Raw genomic sequence first — 13,632 nt, forward strand, 5'->3', positions numbered from 1 at the left:
CAGATGCATTTATTTTTATGGCTGAGTTTTCTTAGGATTCTGCCAATGCGGCACCTACCTGTCGAGTGCAGGGATTAACTTTCTTTTCTCCTTCCAAGAACTTATCAATATCTCTGTTCCTTGCTGGAGACTTTCCATCTCACAAGATCATGAAAGACACTCAGCTTTCCCCCATCTACTTACCTTTACTTCCTGAGATCAAAAGGCCACTTCTTAGCACACACCCTTTTCTGCTCAAGCCTCAGGAACCCCCATCCCACAGCTGTCCTCAGACAGTGACAGTGAAGGCCTATTAAGAAGTGCTTTCAGGGTCACGAGATCTAGAGGTTTGGAACACCCTTGGGATGCCTCGTGGCCCCATGTGAAAGGAGCCAAAGAGTAGGGCAAAGAAAACTTGGCTATAAATGACAACGTATTTCAAAGCTGGATATATTTTATTTATAAATAACATTTAGATACAGAGGTTAATCAGATATTCTCCAAGATCCCCAACGTAGTAGCACAGACACACCAGAGAGGAAAGAGAACGTGTTTATGTGTTTCTGACATACGGCAGCAAAATCCAAGGCTGGTTATATCCAGACATCTCAGTAAACAGAGTGCCAGATCACTTGCAAACTACAAGCATTGGGTTTATTTTGTTATTTGTAGGTACACCTGAATAATTTCCCTTAATACCTTCATTCCTATTTTCTAGGCTGTACAATTATATCACATCCATTATATGACTTCAGGTCAACTTAAACTCATTCTTCAATTGTCATGAGTACTACTTAAAGAAAATTATGAATAAACCATACTTAAATGTTAACCCCTCTGCTCCCTCCCACAGACATTCTCCCTGTGAATTTATTCCACCTGTACATGGTGTGAGACAGTCTAACAGAACTGATAAGAGATTGTTTTCATTTATTTCTCAATAGTATCCATTCTGGAAAGTGTAACATATTGGAATTTTAGAAGTATGTCTTAATATCAGTCACACTTCATATGTTGATACTTTTGCTTTTTAAAAAACTATCAAATGTAGACATTGATACTCTGAAGCCCAAAAGTTTCTAACAAAGGTCAAATTCTTCATATGTTCCCAGTAGCATCAACTCAGTAACTGTTGGGACACCCAGGAAGTGGGACTCTAAGGACACAGAAAGCTGTGCGGTACCCACATGGGAGTGGAGCGGAAGTCATTCTGTTGCAACAGAGATGGCTTTATTCATTCACACACATATGTTCCCATCACTGCTTTCACAGCATGGTCGCTTTGTTGATCCCACTGGATTTTCACGTTTCAGTTGAGGAAATGATTTTCCCATTTTATGTGTCATTCATTCCTGATATGTATGATTTTCATAATCTCAAAAAAAAAATCTAATTTGTAGATGGGAAAAGAAAAGTTCCTATTAGCAAGGTACTAGTGCAAATGCACAGTCTGATGGCAACACAGCATTTATAAGTCCCCAGAGCTCCTTCCAAGGACCCTGCACCCCATAAGCTGACCCTAGGATATCTCCAGGATGGAATCTACAACTCCAGCTGCTCTTCAAGGGGCTGCCGACATTGGCGACTCATGCATTTAGATACACCTGTCTTATTTTCATCTTGAAATGGAAAAAGAAATCCATAATATTTCCCAAGGATTTCTGCACAGAGAGGAAACATTAACTATCAAACAACTGAGAGAACTGAGACTGAGTTCTGGAAGAGCTGGGTTCCTCCTTTTTAAAAAAAACATATATATAAATACATGCCTTGGGAAGATCCTGAGGGACTTAGAATTTGCCTTTGCTTAATATGATCTTGGACCTGAACCCACTTTAGTAAAGCCTTCAATTCCATATTTGAGGAGGACTGTAACACCATTCCTTTACCTTTCCAGCACGTCTTGTTTAAATATTAAAGATCACAGCACAGCACTGGGTGTTTCAGCAGAAAGAACTGCTGGTTAAGGTCACAGACAGAATGCATACAAGGCCAAAGTAAATTAACAAGAGGGAATCATTTTTTCAAAAAAAAAAAGAACTTTAGAAATGAATTGTGCTGCAAAACTACTTTTGCAATGACAGTGTCATGTTTGGCTCGACTACGTTTCAGAGGCACTGCCTTAATATAAACAGAATCATCTAATGCACTTTTTCAGAACAGTGCTTCTCGGCCAAGGCCTAGTGTGAATTCATCCTACTGCTAGGTGTCGATGACACTTTGGTCTGCTTTACTTGCAACATTTTTGGCAACGCATCCTATACTAAAAAAAGGCTGGAAACCAAGCGTGTGACAAGAGCCCCATCCACCGTGTTACTTCTTTTCATGCTTCTTGGTTAATTCCCCCGCGCCCGGCCGGAAGCTGCCCCGGGGGGTGTCGCCAGCCCTGGCTTCCCTCTGCCGACTCTCCCGGGAGACCTGCTGCACAGCCCGCAGGATGGCATTCTGCACGATCTGTTTGCTGGCGATCTGCAGCTTCGCCTCTTCAGGCTCACTTCCAGGTTTCTCACCTAGCCGAGAATACGAAAGGGAAGTGAAAAGAACAAGATTAATTAATTAATCTTAATTAATTAATTAATTTCGGGAACAGCGACAGGTAAAGGCAGGTAGGAAAGGAGAGACTCTAACAAAGGTAATATCTCTAGAGGGACCCACATTAGTTGCGGGGGGCCCTACACAGCACACACCACTCTTGTCTCCACGTCTCCCTTTCCAACACAATCTCCATGTGTCTGCCCCAGCGATGCGCCCAATTTCTATTCTCATCATCCCAGCATCCTCTGCTGCTAGCGGTGGTCATGAGACATAGTCCTGGCCAATGAGGACCCTGGGAAAGTTTTCGGAAGGGGATGGACTCATGCCCCCTTTGGCACCTTCCCTTTCTTCCTATGCAGGATGCAGACATTACACCTTTAGGCGCTGTAGCCGTCTTACAATAAGCATGAGATGGAAGACAGCATTCTCAGCATGGTTGGGGAGGAAAAAAAAGAACCCATTTGGAAAGTATCATTCAGCATCTGTACCAATCCTGGACCACGTACTTCTGGACTTCTTTGTATCCAAGATAAATACACTTCTTTTTGTTTCATCTGCCATTAGTCAGGTTTTACGGTACTTGCAGGCAAACATATGCTTAATGGATATAACTTCACTTGGGGCTGGAGAAGAACAGATTATTACTGAATTCATATTAAGCTCCATGCTGCTCCTGGAATAGCACCCCAAGGAGTGAAACCATTCATTCCTCAGAGTCCATCCCCCATGATTTAGAAGAACAGGGGTTGGCACACTTTTTCTAATGAGGAACAGACAGGAAATATTTTAGGTTTGTGGGCTCTACAGTCTCTGTAACAAATACTCAGCTCTGCTGTGGTAACCTGAAATGAGCTATTAAAAATAAGAAATAAAAATAAATTTAAAAACCAGGCTGCAGGCCAGATTCGGCCCATGGACCACAGTTCGCCACCCCTGATCTAGAATGGCGGGAATTTTCTAATTAGAAGGCAGGCAGTCTACCCAACATTGAGTCTTCTCCTTCTTCCTTAAAAACAACACAAAACCTTGATTCTACTTGGGCAGCTCTGTAACTAGGTAGAGCTAGGTTCTGACCAGTGAGGTGGAGGTTCATTTAGTGAAAATTCTGGAAGAGGTCTTTAAGAGGGAAAAGGAAGGTAAAGGCCCTTTGCCCCCTCCCCATCCTACAGCCTGCAACTCTGAAACAATGGTTGTCTCTACCAGGGCTCTTGGTAACCAGGAGGGAACCTTTAGAATGGAAACCATTTTCAGGGATTTGGGAGGAAAAAGTGAGAAGGAGCTTGAGCATCCAGTGACCAAGAAGCCACCATATCAGTCCTCAGCTGCCCACCTCCAGACTTTTTCATGTTAGAAAAAAAAATAATACACCTTATTTGAAGCACTATTATTTTGAACTTTCTTTAACCATGCAGCAAACTTCACACGAACTCATACGTGGCAGAATGATCATGAATCTAACATCTGGCTGAAGTGCCATTATGAAAATTTAAAACCCCACCTGCTTATATTTAGAACAATAAGTAGAATGGGCACGACTCCTTATTCAAAATCATCTCTTCCAATGCTTCCTCTATTCAAATATTCTGCCATAAAACTGTATTTTAAATGGGGGCTGGTTCTCACCAGGATTGATTGATTAACAACAGAATTTATACACCCGTGAGGGAAACATCACCCAAGAGAATACTGCATCATTCCGGAAGACCAGACATATCTTTTCTCTTTAGACGTGTAACTGTCATTTACTCAGCATGTGTCACTAGCACTATCCCCTGAGGGATTTACAATCCAATGAATGAGGCAAAATGAATTTATTCAAAACTGAAGGATGATCCTCGCTCCCACCCCCACCCCCCAAAAACAGCAGAATAAAATGAGCAATCTAAAAAAAAAAAAAAAAAAAAAAAAAAAAAAAATGAGCAATCTACACCAAACCAAGCAGAGAAGCAGTAGAGCCCAGAGTCGCGATCTGTAACATAGTGAAACTTTAAATTGGCAGAGAAGAATACTTCGAATATTCTCTTAGAAAAAGAGTGAACAGTAATATCAAGAGACGCGAGGGCACAGCAATTAAGGATACGTGTTTTGAAGCACTTCAGAGCCGAGTCCAAGTTCCTTCTACCACTTACAGCCATGTGATCTTGGGCAAGTCACCTCGCCTCTCTAAGTCTGTTTGCACATCTGTAAAATGGGCAAGTAGTATCTATTTAGGGGTGGTTGCTAGAAGATCAAGTGACATAACACCTATTCATCACTCAGTGAGGTTCCTGAGCACTTAGTGTCCACCACTGTGTACTGGCTGGGGTATAGACTGGGCAGTTGTAACAGAGAAACTCAAACATAGAAGAGCTGACACGGGAAGAGAGGCTGCCTGCTCTCTCCTGTAACAGCCCAGGGGTTCTCCTGCGAGTAGGTGGTCCTGCTCCACCAGGTTCTCTCAAGAGTCCACTCCCTTCCCTCTCATTACTCTGCCCTCAACTGCAGGGGTGGAGCCTATTAACCAAGATCCCATCTGGGGCTGGAAGGACGCCAAAGAGAAAAGGGAGGGCAGGTCATTTCCTTCTGAGGAATTGCCATAGACCCTGTGAATATCACTCTGCTCACATTTTATGGCGGGAAACTGAATCATGTGCGCACACCTACCACACAGGCGACTATGAAATACAGTCTTCAACCGGGTAGCCGTATGTCCAGCTACAACTCAGGGAGGTTCTATCGCTTAAAAAAAAGACGCAATTACTTCCACGCAAGGGCAAGGCTAAATTGAAAAGAGGGAGGATATACACTTGCACTCCCTGATCCTCAGGGAGCTCTGGCTACGACCAGCAAATAGCCTAAGGGTGTGGACAAACAAAAAAAGTTCAAAAGGTCCATGTTTGCTCCTGGAAAGAGTATCTTAGCCAAACCAGATCTGTGTTTACTCTAAAAAGTCCCTAGTGTGAAGCTACTTTTCAATCTTTGGGTGGAGGAAGGAAGAATCTAAGGATAAGAGTAAGCTGATTTCTTAGAGAGAGAGAGAAAGAGAAGAAAATCGACTCTAAATTTAGCTGTGACTTAATATCTGAGCTAAATCGTCTTCCCCTCGTCCATCCATGGGGACTTCCCTGGCGGTCCAGTGGTTAGGACTTTCCTTCCAGTGCAGGGAGTGTGGGTTCCATCCCTGGTCGGGGAGCTAAGATCCCACGTGTCTCACGGCCAAAAAGCCAAAACATTAAAAAAAAAACAGAAGCAATATTGTAACAAATTCAATAAAGACTTTAAAAATGGTCCACGTCCATTATGAAGATAAATTGACTAAAAAGTCAAAGGCAGTCTGCATGATGCTGTGTCTGGAGCATCCCTTTGGTGACTTGCAAGGCTGGTATAACCTTAACTGCCCTCATTACCACTTTGCTCTGGGTCAGGAATATCTATCTACCGTGAGGATGTGGGACAAAAAAGAGTTGCAACAAGCTGGAACAGAGAAAGAGAAGGATGAAGATGAGGGTAAAAGCCACTCAGAGCATTTAGAGAATAAATGCAAAACAAAAAGTTACATATGGCGCCACAAAAGACCCTGAATAGCCAAAGCAGTCCTGAGAAAGGAGAATAAAGTGGGAGGCAACACACTTCTCGATTTCAAGCTATCTATAAACATTACAGTAATCAAAACCGTATGGTACTGGCATAAGAACAGACATGTAGACCAGTGGAACAGAATAGAGAGCCCAGAAATAAACCCATGTATATACGGTCAACTAATATTTGACAAGGGAGCCAAGAATACTCAATGGAGAAAAGACAGTCTCTTCAATAAATGGTGCTGGAAAAATTGGATATTCACATATAAAACAATGAAACTAGATCCCTATCTCACACCGCTCACAAAAATTAACTCAAAATGGATTAAAGACTTAGATATAAGACCTGAAACCACATAATTCCTAAAAGGAAACATAGGGAAAAAAGTTCCTTGACAAGGGTCTTGGCAACGAGTTTTTGGCTATGACACCTAAAGCACAAGCAACAAAATTAAAAATAAACAAGTGGGACTACATCAAACTAAAAAGCTTCTGCACAACAAAAGAAATGAAAAATGAAAATTTCAAAAATGAAAAGGAAACCTATAGAATGGGTGAAAACATTTGCAGATCATATATCTGAAAAGGGTTAATATCCAAAATATATAAAGAACTCATACAACTCAGTAGCAGAAAAACAAGTAATCCAACTGAAATATGGGCAAAGGAGCTGAACAGACATTTTTTCCAAAGAAGATATTCAAGTGGTCAACAGCTACATGAAAAGATGCTCAACATCACTAGTCATTAGGGAAATGCAAATCAAAGCCACAGTGCGATATCACCTCATACCTGTGAGAATCCTATCATCAAAAAACAAGAGATAAATGTTGGCGAGGATGTGGAGAAAAGGGGGCCCTGGTGCACTGTTGGTGGGATTACATATTAGTGCAGCCACTATGGAAAACAGTATGGAGGTCCCTCCAAAAATAAAAAATGGGACTACCATATGATCCAGCAATTCTGCTTCTGGGTACATATCCAAAGGAAATGAAATCAGTATCTTGAAGAGATGTCTGCACCCCCATGTTCACTGCAGCATCATTCATGACAGCCAAGACATGGAAACAACCTAAGGGTGCATCAACAGATAAGGGATAAAGAGGTTGTGAGATACACACATACACACACACACACACACACACACACACACACACACACACACAATGGAATACTATTCAGCCATTAAAAAGGAAGGAAATCCTGCCGTTGTGACAACATGGCTAGACCTTGAGGACATTATGCTAAGTGAGATAAGTCAGGCAGAGAAAGAAAAATACCATATGATCTCACTTATATGTGGAATCTAAAAGAAACCAAAATACAAAAAACTCAAACTCATAGAAGAAGAGATCAGACTTGTGATTACCAGAGGTGGGAGATGGGAGGTGAAGGAACTGGATGGGGGCTTCCCTGGTGGCGCAGTGGTTGAGAATCTGCCTGCCAATGCAGGGGACACGGGTTCGAGCCCTTGTCTGGGAAGATCTCACATGCCGCGGAGCAACTAGGCCCGTGAGCCACAATTACTGAGCCTGCGTGTCTGGAGCCTGTGCTCCACAACAAGAGAGGCCGCGATAGCGAGAGGCCCGCGCACCGTGATGAAGAGTGGCCCCCACTTGCCGCAACTAGAGAAAGCCCTCGCACAGAAACGAAGACCCAACACAGCCATAAATAAATAAATTAATTAATTAAAAAAAAAAAAAAGGAATTGGATGAAGGTGGCCAAAAGGTACAAACTTCCAGTTATAAGATAAATGAGTACTGAGGATTTAATGTACAGTACAATGACTATAGCTGTCACTTGAAAGTTTCAAATATATATTTGAAAGTTGCTAAGAGAATATATCATAAAATTCTCATCACAAGAAAAAAATTTTTTCCTCTTCTTTTTTTTTCGTTGTATCTATGCAAGATGATTGATGTTAACTAAACTTATTGTAGGTACCATTTCACAATATACATAAGTCAAGTCGTTATGCTATCCACCTTAAATTTTTATGGTGATGTATGTCGATTATATCTCAATAAAACTGAAAGAAAAAAGTTACATAAACCTCAGATACATGTTGTGTGTTAGATTCCTTGGCATGCAAGGAAAGATACTCTCCTTCTGCTTCCTTAAGTTTTTTTGGGGGGGGGGCGGGGTAGGGGGTGTTACTGTTGGGATACACATGTCATAGCCAGACGTCATGGAAATGGTCGGCTGAGTCTTACATTTCAGTTCAGAAATTGTAATAACCCAATATAGCTCCAGTGATTGGATTATCTAGATTATTCTCTGCTGTTAGAGAGTTTCAACTCTCCATCAGTTGCTTCCAACTAACAACTCTCCCTTTCTTCCAGCCTGACTCCCTGACTTCATGGCTTTTACTTATTCATGACCTGTAGTGCTTCGTGATTTTGCACACTGCCTTCTCTCTGAGAACCTTTCAACTAAGATTCTACTTGCAACTGCCTGATTCTGGCCATTTCTTCAGTTGAAATTCCTGTGCAAGAATATGAACGACTCAACCACCATCATCCCTGAGATACAGGACTTTCATGCCAGGCCATCGATTGAACGCCTGGGGCTCATTCTGACCCAATCAGGTTGGATCAAGAGGTGGAACACAGGAAGGAACCACCCAGGCCCCCTGGGGGGCAGAGCACGGGGTGCTGGTGAGGGTGGAGGAAGCAGGCACGCATCCAGTGTAACAACTCGCTGGTGCTCCTCTGGCATTCACGTAGGAGGATAAGGTCTTAGAGAACATCCCGGTGGACACCCTGAATATAAGTAAGTGTGAAGAAGTGCATTGCACTGGGCGGAAGGCAGAGCCAGCCACAGAAACCCTCAGAGTCTTGCCATTTAATTACATGCATTAAATTTACTTGAAATTAATGAATCACCTTACATGTTTTAGATGGCCAATTGCCTAGTGTTAAATGATGTAAACGTCCTCTAGCCTAATTGGTGTTTACCATATCCTTTTGGTATTTCACAAAAGATGATGCATCGATTTAATTAGCTTTAAACTCAAAATGCCCAATATAAACACACTGAAATCAAGAATGGGATGTAACCTAATTTGTCTTCAGCGTCTTTCCACCCTGAATCATAACCCACTCCCCGCCCCCCACCACACACACTCAGACATCCCTGTGGTCGTGCTTCCCTGCGCCCCACGGCTCACCCCGCCCTCAGATCCCGCTGTTCCACCTGCCCCAGCCCCGGAAGGCAACTGAGGACCTCCACTGCAATGTGGTTAATAACTGGTCTTAATTCCTTATTTATATCCATTAAAACCATGCTTCTAAGGACCACAGGAAGGTCCTCCTGATAAAAGTATACACTGTTTTTTCCCCTAAGAACCTAAGTGTCACTTACCTCTATGACATTAACCCTATTACACTCCAGTTTGGTGGATTTGAGAAAAGGTCAGTGTTCCCATTTTGGAGGCAGAATCCAATTAGTGGTTCTCCCTTGGTCATACGGGGTGGGGGGAGGCAGAGGCTGTATCAGAAGCGGCATCTCTAGCTGTTGCCTCTCCCCACTAAATATGCAAATTGCAGACGTCCCTATCAGGACAGGATGGGACTCGACCACCACAGCCTGCCCCCTCCCTCCAACGCAGCGCTGCTGATGGTGACCAGGGAGCATACATTTTATCTTCCCCTCTGACTGCCTGAGACTATAAAGACAGGATTATCATTCATCAATGACTAGCACATGAAGCACAGAGAACAATAACTAATTCTGATCCCTTTATTAATGGAATGATAGTCTATTTTCCAGCTCTGTAACTACAGGAATTTTCCATGATGGACCAGATGTTAGCTCTCACTCATCTAGGCCAACTGCCAACGAAGCCCTCCTGGCTGCCCTGCTTTGCCACTGAGCAAGATGAAGTGACATGAATTCCCAGGGGTTTCCAAAAGGTAGACTTGAGATATGGAAAGCAAGACAGGTATGGCAGGTGGGGGACACCTCTAAGTCATATTTGATTACCACTACCACCCCTATCAAACCAAGTACGGGGCCTGAAGAATCACCCTGACTCTGCCTGCAATGGCCAGGCCTCTCAATTCAGAACGTGGCAAGCTACTCTTACAAACTACACAGAATTCGTTATTAAAATGTCCTATAGAACAAGGTAAGATGAATCAGAAAGATATTTATAGAGCATCTGCACGCAGGGTGCTGTGAAGAGTAACGTAGGCCACGAGGCCAAAGTGTTTCATTCACGCATGCATTCATTCACAGAAGAATTACGGAGCACTTGCTATGTGACAAGTACTAGGCTAGATATCAGAGATGAAAAAGGATGAGTCCTGGATCCCGCCTTATTGGAGTTTAGAATCTAGTGGAAGAGTCAGGCGTCGATCAAATCATCCACTAGGTTTATAATTTTGAGCTGCGACGCACACCATGAAGGGGGAGCATATTACAAGGGGAGCTGATGTAGTCTGGGGGCCAGGGAAGGATGCCCAGATGGAGGACTTGAAGGGTTCACAAGGCATCAGCCCACACAAGGAAGGCTGTGGGAACAAGAAGCGAAGAACTGCGCAGAGGCAGAAAGATCAAACCCAAATGGAAAGTCCCCGGAGTGTGTGGGGCAGAGCCCTGTGGGAACCTGAAGGCTGGGTACCACGGGGGGAGGGGGAAACGGGAGATGCTGTGGAAAGTGGTCCAGCCCGGACGGTGGAGGTCCTGGGAGGCTGGGAGGCGTCGGGTCTTTTCCTGAGAGTAACACTGCATCATCACCAGATCTGTGCCATGCAGGGCGGCTGGGCAAGTGTGAGGGGAGTTATGTAATCCAGGTGGGAACGTGCGGCTTTGGAGCAGGCCTTGAAAGACAGCTGGAATTTGGAAAGAGAAAAAAAGGGAAATTCTTTCCCTGACCCTGGTGGGCAGGACAGACGTGTGACTCACGGACTTACCGTGTCCTGGAAAGCTTTGCCCTTGTAGCGCTATCTCATTATTTTAGAACATAATTAAACTTATACCATATGACTGGCCTCCCATGTGTTCTTTTTAGGAAAGCCATAAGGAATCATGCCCATAAAACTTGAAGAGGAAAAGACAGTTTTAATCTAGAAATCAAATTTGAGTATTTTGCCCAAAAAGAGCAAAGGTAATTTTGAAAAAAGAACAACAAACAGGCAGGACCTGTTTCGCCAGTTCTCAATACTAGTCATGAAGCTATAGTAATTAAGAAAGTGGGATATTGATATAGCAGTAGAAAAACTGACCAGTAAAATAGAATAAGGAGTCTAGAAACAGCCCTACACATTTGGGGTCACCTGATTTACGGAAAAAACAACACAGTAGTGGAGTAGGGAAAGCACGGCATTTTCAAGCAATGGGGTCGGGCCTAGTAGTTATTCATATGGGAAAATAAAGAATTTTGACTATCTCACATTATGCCTAAAAATCAGTTCCAGGTGGATTTCATATCTGTATTTGAAAAGCAAAACAAGCTGGAGCACAGAGGATTTTTAGGGCAGTGGAAATATTCTGTGTGACACTATAATGGTGGATACACGTCATCATACATTTGTCCAAACCCATGGAATGTATTAATATAAAACCAAGAGTGAAGCCTAATGTAAACTACAGACTCTGGGTGATGACGTGTCCATGCAGGGTCACTGACTGTAACAAATACTCCATCCTGGTGGGGATGTTGATTAGGGGGCTGGCTGTGCCTGTGCGGGGCAGGGGGTATTTGGGAAATCTCTCTACCTTCCCCTTAATGGTGCTGTGAACTTAAAACTGCTCTTAAGGAAAACAGTGTTTAAAAGACTATCAAGCTTTTAGAAGAAAATACAGAAGAATATTTTTATGAGCTGGGAGTAGGCAAATATTTCTTAAACAGGACACAAAAAGTAACAACCATAAAGGAAAAAATTCATAAGTCAGGCTACCTTAAACTAAGCAGTTTTTGTCATGGAAACACACACACACACACACACACACACACACAAGAGAAAAAAGCTTTTCACTTGAGGAAGCTGAGGCAGGAAAAATGTTTGTAAAAATGCCATCTTGGAAATGCTTCAGGTATTTGATTTTCTGAACACTTGGCTAGCAAATAACTCCATCAAGACTGGGTTATGAGTTCCGAGAGACGCAAAAGGCGGTTTTGACCTCCACATGGATTTCTGCAAAATTCAGCTTCAAGTTTCCCTCCTTTCGCCCCAAAGACGAAGGAACCCCAACTCCTCTGGTTCCTAGTGTTTTGCGGTCAGTAGCAGCTCTAGAATTTCTATGCAGGAGGGATTCGGGAATGGCAATGCAGAGGAAAGGGGAAACCAAGAATCTGTCCCCAGACTACGGTGTGCATGACACTTTCCACGAGAATGAAAACAAGTCCATTATCCACATCACACAACAGGGGGCGCGAGGGGGAGATGGGCCCCCGACCACCCTGTGACAGCCACTGCCCCTCTTCTCAGCTTTTCTAATCAGCTCACTTCTCCCGCGTGGCCATGTCACCCACTGCCTGTCCTCCCCTCCCAGGGCCACCAAACCAACCCAGCTGGCCAGAACTGTGGGCTCCCGCAGTCCCCCGTCCCAGGGGTGTGCCAGCAAGGGACAGTAGGTGGGGTCACAGCCCAGATGGCCACTCCGGAAATATGGGAGCCAGGTATCAAGGGGACAGAAAAGGTAAGCACCATGTGAGAGCGGGTGTTAAAAAAGGCGACATACGAGACCCGAAGAGAAAGCAGAACCAGCCTGGGGACGCTGGGGATCGCGGACGCCCCTCCCACCCTCGGAGCCAGGTCCCTGCCCCAGGCCTTCCCTCCACCCCCGAGGCTCGGCTCCCCCCACCGCCCGGTTCTGCAGCCTCTGCTTCCCCCTAGTGGCCACTTCTGGGGTTGCTGCAGACCCGGGATGGATTGGGGGGGGGGTGAATATTTTGAGTGTATGAGTGTGTGAATGTGTGAGTGTGTAAATGTGTGTGTGACTGTCGGCAGGGGAAATCTTTGATTCATGAGACAAGGCTGTGGTTTTATTTAATCAAACACAGTAAGAATAACCAGCACATCCATGGTACTTTCTTTTTTTTTTTTTTTTTTAAAGGATTTTTCTTATTTATTTATTTATTTATTTATTTATTTTTGGTTGTGTTGGGTCTTCGGTTCGTGCGAGGGCTTTCTCCAGTTGCGGCAAGCGGGGGCCACTCTTCATCGCGGTGCGGGGACCGCTCTTCATCGCGGTGCGCGGGCCTTTCTCTATCGCGGCCCCTCCCGTCGCGGGGCACAGGCTCCAGACGCGCAGGCTCAGCAATTGTGGCTCACGGGCCCAGCTGCTCCGTGGCATGTGGGATCTTCCCAGACCAGGGCTCGAACCCGTGTCCCCTGCATTAGCAGGCAGATTCTCAACCACTGCGCCACCAGGGAAGCCCCCCCATGGTACTTTCTGACCACAGAAACTCTCACAAGGCCATTTATAGATTTGTCCTCCCAAGAGTTCTGGAGCGGCTGGAAATACAGTCCAGAGGTTTCCTGTCCTCATTCAGATGAAAATTACTTGACCGAATTACCAGATCTCTTAAATATTTAACAGAAGATTCTG

General features: G+C 44.2%; 1 protein-coding gene across 3 annotated transcripts in view; it reads right to left on the reverse strand.

Moving 5' to 3' along the window:
- Positions 1-421: 421 nt before the first annotated feature.
- AKAIN1 (A-kinase anchor inhibitor 1) overlaps positions 422-13,632 on the reverse strand; it is a 78,077-nt gene continuing 64,866 nt past the window's right edge. Inside the window, exon 2 of one of the 3 annotated variants that reach the window (XM_007191610.2) lies at positions 422-2,489. In XM_007191610.2, the coding sequence (XP_007191672.2) occupies positions 2,293-2,489 (197 nt within the window). In that variant the 3' untranslated portion in view covers positions 422-2,292. The remainder of the gene's footprint in view (positions 2,490-13,632) is intronic. The other 2 variants (XR_009005106.1, XR_009005105.1) reach the window with 2 other exon arrangements.

Source organism: Balaenoptera acutorostrata, chromosome 13 (assembly GCF_949987535.1).
Source record: "Balaenoptera acutorostrata chromosome 13, mBalAcu1.1, whole genome shotgun sequence".
NCBI lineage: Eukaryota > Metazoa > Chordata > Mammalia > Artiodactyla > Balaenopteridae > Balaenoptera > Balaenoptera acutorostrata.